This window comes from Haliotis rufescens, unplaced genomic scaffold, assembly GCF_023055435.1.
Source record: "Haliotis rufescens isolate VD_foot unplaced genomic scaffold, xgHalRufe1.0.p SCAF_8, whole genome shotgun sequence".
Taxonomy (NCBI): Eukaryota; Metazoa; Mollusca; class Gastropoda; order Lepetellida; family Haliotidae; genus Haliotis; species Haliotis rufescens.
In genome coordinates this window covers 41,672,149-41,678,860 of record NW_025964372.1, presented here as the reverse complement: position 1 = coordinate 41,678,860, position 6,712 = coordinate 41,672,149, and the positions used below count along the sequence as shown (strand labels likewise).

At 40.5% G+C, this 6,712-nt stretch overlaps 1 protein-coding gene across 1 annotated transcript; it reads right to left on the bottom strand.

Moving 5' to 3' along the window:
* Window positions 1-463: 463 nt before the first annotated feature.
* Window positions 464-5,458, bottom strand: LOC125377027. The gene is made up of 5 exons (XM_048389815.1): window positions 5,009-5,458; window positions 4,353-4,470; window positions 3,933-4,251; window positions 2,250-3,813; window positions 464-926 (listed from the first exon to the last, which is right to left on the bottom strand). The coding sequence occupies exons 1-5, from the start codon at window positions 5,134-5,136 to the stop codon at window positions 464-466; spliced, it is 2,592 nt and encodes an 863-aa protein (XP_048245772.1). The 5' UTR covers window positions 5,137-5,458.
* Between the last annotated feature and the right edge of the window lie 1,254 nt (window positions 5,459-6,712).

Sequence of the window (6,712 nt, the reverse complement as noted above, 5' to 3'; positions counted from 1 at the left end):
TCTGAGACCTCCATCACTTCGGGCTTTCCTCCCACATTAACCTGTCACGCCGTGATATAACTGGAATACTGTTAAAAGCAGCGTTAAATCCAACTCACACACTCACTCGATTCAACTTAACACAATGCCTAAAGAAAGTTTGGTACACACTGAAATGTGCATATGTCTAGTTAGGAACATTTGAAAGAATCTATTATGTAATCCTCTAAGCAACATAAAGGATTTTTTCGTCATGAAGTTAGCTATGGTCCTAGCATTTGTAGAGTAAAATATTTGGTTTTTTTTATGGAATTGATATGCTTACCGAAACATCAATGCTACATCGACAGAAATGACAAATAGCTCGTTATTTTCTGCAAACCAAATTCGGACTACTGACTCCTAAAAGAGGTTGTAAAACTGTATATATATACTGTAACACCGGACACCATAATAACAATGGTAACTCCTTTCTAGACCACTTTTAGAGCTGCCGCAGCTCTATCTTTTCCCCAGACTCAGTGTAGTGAATGATGACATTCTCAGAATTACTAGTGGTATCTGAACTAGGCACTGTGTCACCAACTACTGGAGCATGGCCATAGGTGGGAACATGACTTGAGATTCCATATATGGTTTCTGATCTTTGATTGGGTGAACGTATCTCCAAGCGTGCAGGATCTGTAAGAAAGTTGTTAAGATTTCCGTCTATATGATATGGTTGGGATGACTGCAAGGCGATGTATCTCTCTTCCATAACACGTTGTCTGTCTGTGGAAACTGCTTGTCCCAGTTGACTCGGAACATACACCCCTGGCAATTCTACTGATGTCTGGTTCACGGGACACGTTGATGTTAGTGGTGTGGATGTAAGCCAACCGCCATTGTTAAAGCTTCCGTGTGGAATTGACGATGATTTCATAAGAAACTGGCCATCGGTTGTCACCCTGAAACAATATCACATGCACTTGACATAACATTTCAGATAAAATAGGACTAGTCAAAATAGTGATGCTATTGTGACATATAATACAAAATCAAGATGTAAAAGCCTCCAGCGCTTACGAATTCGTATCTAATGAAAAAGACTCCAAACTAAATGGAAGCCCCATATACTCATGAACGTAAACCAACGAATCATTCAATATTATACACAATGGAGCCTAATTAAGTTCAAATATTGGTTAACATAATTTCAGTGTTTTTGCAAAGTCCCCATTGACATATGTAGCCCATGGAAAATAAGGTTTCACTTGGAACAAATAGCAATAGAGTTCATTTCACCACTATACATTTCTACAAGGTCCCCAAAACAACATACTTAAAGTCCCAAGCAATCCCAGTTTGGGAAATATGTCTCATTTACATAATCCAATATGGCAACCAACTGCCAATAGTATTTTCCATATTTCAGATGAGGTTCAATGTTTTGAGGAAAAAACAGCATGTGTTGTTTTGCAAAATAACCATATTATGTTTCTAAAAAGATATTCACAACTATTGATCGTTTTCGACTATTGACAAATCTACAAAACTCAAGATGAAACAACTGTCTGAAACAGTGTGCTGGGACTTATATGCATAAAACTTGTCACACTAACTGACTGGCCCAAAAATCCAAGATGACCTCCAAGACATGGACAGACATGGAATATCAATACACTGTTGGTCTCTCATCACATATTTGATTGATTGATTTGGGACTTTTAGTATGTTGTTTTGGGGGCCTTGTAGAAATGCACTGTCCATATTCTTTTTTAGCTGAAATAGATATTTTGATATATGTCTGATGGTACTGTCCTCTTCGAGGTCTCATATGGTTATCTGAGGTTTCAAAACTGTTCTGCAAAACAGCGTATACAATATATGTGTTTGGGCTGTCAACTCAAACATCATTTCCACATTGCTCTTACCTATCTGTAATTGTACCATGGTTGGTTGTCAGGTCATGTATATTTGTTGCCTCAGTTATAATCCTTGCAATATCATCGTGATGTTGTGCCTCTGCTTTTTGTAAAGCAGTTTCTTCTTTATCGTCTTTCTCATAAACATTTGCCTTGTTCTGTAATAACACCTCCACAACCTCCCTGTGTCCCTCGTAGGCTGCATCATGTAGAGGTGTGCTGCCATCTTGACGTTTCTCATCCACATTTGCCTTGTTCTGTAATAACACCTCCACAACCACCCGATGTCCCTGCCAGGCTGCATCATGTAGAGGTGTGCGGCCAGCATTATCTTTCTCATCCACATTTGCCTTGTTCTGTAATAACACCTCCACAACCTCCCTATGTCCCTGCCAGGCTGCACGATGTAGAGGTGTGCTGCCTTCCTTATCTTTCTCATCCACATGTGCCTTGTTCTTTAATAACACCTCCACAACCACCCGATGTCCCTGCCAGGATGCATCATGTAGAGGTGTGCTGCCATTTTGACGTTTCTCATCCACATTTGCCTTGTTCTGTAATAACACCTCCACAACCACCCGATGTCCCTGCCAGGCTGCACGATGTAGAGGTGTGCGGCCAGCATTATCTTTCAAATGAATTATTCCCTTGTTCTGTAATAACATTGTAACAACTTCTGCATTTCCATATATACATGCTAAATGAAGCCCAGTTTCACCCTTCTTGTTTTGCTCACTAATGTCCACTACTTCCTGTAACAGATAGCTTACAATGCTAACATTTCCAACTGCACATGCGTAATGTAAAGGTGTTGATCCTTCAGGGCCTGTTATATTGACATTCAGTTTTCCAATTTTTGTAATTGTATCCATGGTATCTTTGCCCTTTAGGCACAAGGATGCATAATGTACATATGTATTCTTTCTTGACCTGTTCTTGTTCTTGCTCATCTTTATCAAATGTGACAATCTGGAAGCCACTGCAGACAACCCACCCATACAGGCAATGTCCAAAAGTGAACATTTACCAAACTTTACTCTCAGATCATCTGCAACTGCCAACTGCAGTTTAATGATAAGAGGTCTTGGGAGTTCGGGTAGCGTCATACACAATGTATCCAACTGCCAGTTATTTTTGGAACACAAGTAATCGAAGTTGGCTAAACTGTTCCCAAAGCAACTTCCAAACAAAGCTTCCTGTCTGTTCTTTACCATAAACTGAACACTGTTCAATGCTTTCTTCAGCAAAATCGAGTTGTCTGTGATGCTCGCCCAAAACAGAAAGGAATATCCATATATAATGTCCTTTTTTGACAATACTTTCAACAGTTTCGATCTGTCCTTGTTCAGATTATGCAAGATATTCTCCCAAACCATATCAACAAATGTCTCTACCTGGAATAGGGAATGCATGCACTCAAAGGCAAACTTTCTGCCATGTACAGCTGCAAGAAACCGCTTCGCTACAATATGCAGATCATCATGTTTCAATTCGATTTTTAAAGGCACATCTAGTTGTTCCGCTTCGGTTGGATCACCTCTAAATGTCACATAACGAAATATGAACTCGAGATCCATCCTTTCAACCAACTGTCCCACATCACTGAGCAGTATTTCTCTTAGCTTTATTGCTACTTCATGATTTCTTATTCTATATGAGCCTGCTTCATGATGGAGACAGCATCCCGCCAATTGGGATAAAATAGGTTTCATCATATTTTCAGTGTATTCTTTTTCATTGATGTCAAAAACCTTGAGTGCCCAAACAATATATTTTTTGTAGGTTTCTCTTTCCACGCGAGTCCCTGTGTAAGACCTTGCCCATAGCATCCTCTCCTCCAGGTTATTCTCCGCCAAAGCAACCACTAACAAGCACGCCATCTTCTGCTTATCCAACAAGTGCTGATCCAAACATGGATAGTTCTCTGTATCTGTGAAAACAAATAGCGTTTGTAAGAAAGCAGTGTACAACATTGTACATGTAGATCTAAAATACCTTGCGTAACGCCTTACAATTACGTAACATAGAAATGATCTCCAGAATGCATACTTTCATCACTGGCGACAGCAGAGTCGGTTCCTTCATGTGTTTCATGTCCATCCTCTTCATGAATAGTTGGACCTCCTTGCTCTGTTGATATTGTACAGATATTTTCCAGTACACCTCTTGTCTCCAGCGTTACAGTTTGAATTTCGTTTCTGACATTACCCTGTCCATCAACTGCCATCATGTGATTACCTCCACCTTGCATATCTCCCTTGTCCTTTGCATACTGTAGTATCCTCTGAAGCACATACAGCCTGTATTTCTCAACGTGACAGTTCCTCGTGATGCCTGGAGACTTCTCCGACAAAATTGCATCAGCAGCCTGAGAATATGAAAGTTAGAAATGAAAAGGTATCGTTCATACGTGGTTATTGAGACACATGTTGCCTTTCATATCAAAAACATAGCTTCAAACCAACCTACCATCAGAACGAATATTCCACAGCTGTGTCCATCTGACTGTTCTATCACTGGGTACTGTTTCTTCATCCATGACTTGCTCCTTTCCTTAGACGTAGATTTCAAGTGGTTTACAAAGAGCCTGAGGAATACATGTATATTACTCGATGGCGATAACATCTTCAACTCATGTGGACTGGTGTTAAAGTAAAGGTAGAGCAGAAGGTTAATACAGCAGTGCCTAAAATATCCGGTCCTGACATTTCTGATGTTCTCTCCTGCTTTGTCCATAATTAGGTTTTATGTTAGCAAATACAGATGTTATGGTTTAAATGAATGAGTGACATAACTGTATTGATGGCGTTTAAATCATTCACACAGTGTACCCATTTGGGGAACTGGGTAACCCTGTGAACAAGTTGTTCTATATCTTCTACCCAAAAGTAAAAGCTACAAATGTGGGTGTATCGAACATTTTTCGATGGATCTTATTTATATTCATGTTTGTTTTTGAGAAATCAACATTTCAACATTTCAAATTGGATAGCTTGGTTTTAACATTTATAATGTGCAGCCACACGTCCTCTTTTTTTTGTATCTACCTCTAGTGTTGTACAAATGGGTGTTCTACATATAAGGCGGGTTTAGAATTGACCACGCCCACTGTTCTGTCCACCTACCTCCAGTGTTGTACAACCTTGTCCTCCACATCTAAGGAGGGTTTAGAATTAACCACGCCCACTGTTCCATCCTTGACATTAGCCACCAGTAGCACCCAATGTTGATTACGTGGCATGTTCACTGGCATTAAGATCCACGTGTAGTTTGTCAAATTTTCCTGAAAGTTCACAACAAATGCCTTTCCGGTGTACGATCAATATATCCAGAAACACGTGCTTCACATAAGATGGATATGATGCAGTAACAGAGATATTAGTGAATTGGTATCATGAACTTGGAACTAAGAAATTCTAAAGACCCCTCTCTGACAACCAGATTTTCAATTCATAAAATAATATGTAGCAAGACGAATATGTTCATGTGCAATATCTGCTTTTGTAACTGCATATTGAAAACGAATAGCATTATGATCAATGGGGTTACTGGCTTTGACTCAATTGAAACCCATTGCAGCATGTGGTCGTGAAATTTAAAGGAGACAGCTCATGTTTGCTTGTGTGTGTTCAGCATGGTTCCAGGTCACATCGGGGTCAGATTTGAGTGTGCAAGGATCGGAAGTTTGGTAATCGAGGAAGGAACAGTTGTGCATCCATGTTCAGAATACATGCAGATTGTACAGGTCTTTACGAAGTTGAGTGAGAAGAGGCTCGTCCTCATCAATGCACTGTGAAGACGGGGTGTACGATTGAGCGGGTGGACATCCTCAACATTCTCTAGGGACAACGCATATTGTTGCGTAGCCAAGTATCTACGTAGTTTACTCTTGGGAAACTCGAAAACGTTGAAATAGCGAGTAACGATACTGGATTCAATGAGTTTCCTGGACATAATATGCAGCAGTTGTATATCAGCTGAACCGTAAACAGTATTGCAATCAATTATTTTCTTGTGGATGTTTACTTCTTTTGTCAGTTGTTGTTTGTCATTTTCGCCTTCCCACACACAATGACATGCAGCCCTTAACACTCTAAGGATGTTTTCGCCCACTAAATGATATTGCGAAATAAATTAAATGCCATGTGCAGTACCTGTTAATCTTGTCAGTTACACCTCCCCGGGAAGGATACTGCATGCACACTGCCGTCACATACATTAACCAAACAACATAGCTGCCGGAAAGGTTCAGCTTTACATCGTCCACATATGACGCCTTTACATTTTGTATGGCGTCGCAGGCCCCGTTTCACAAAGCGATCTTAGCGCTACGACTGTCGTAGGTCTATGCTAAAGTGTGGGAGTTACGGTCGCCCTGGTGCTACGATCGCTTTGTATGAATGACGGGTGTTACCGGTAGGACAGGACATGCTTACCCTTTCCTCGAACACCTGCTGTCATCATTGATTTTCAGTGGTACATTCATATTTTTATTTATTCTCGTGCATTGACAATTATATATTGTGGAACGGCGCCCTACCTTCGATCATAACCTCAATCGGTGTCATAGTGTACGAAAACCACTTGCGTGTGACATCATAACTCCAACGAACCTTTTGCCAGTCACTGCTACAACGTATATACGCCGGTATGTGCATCCATGTAGTGACATATATTTATAGCATTGCAAGGTTGACGTTTGTCGGATGTTCGGACCTAGATCGGTTCAAACACTGTACCGTGGTTGTCAAAGGGGCATGTGCAGTTCGTGATCAGGTGTTACGTATTCGATTCATCAAAGCACGGCTGTAAGCCAAATCCTCACCTGC

Excerpts from the sequence above, each read along its gene's own strand:
- LOC125377027 (XM_048389815.1), bottom strand. The coding sequence starts at position 5,136 with ATGCCAGTGAACATGCCACGTAATCAACATTGGGTGCTACTGGTGGCT. Across the intron at positions 3,814-3,932 it reads TGCTGTCGCCAGTGATGAAA|ATACAGAGAACTATCCATGT; the intron begins GTATGCATTCTG and ends TTGTTTTCACAG. Across the intron at positions 927-2,249 it reads CATAGGGAGGTTGTGGAGGT|GGTGACAACCGATGGCCAGT; the intron begins GTTATTACAGAA and ends ATATTGTTTCAG.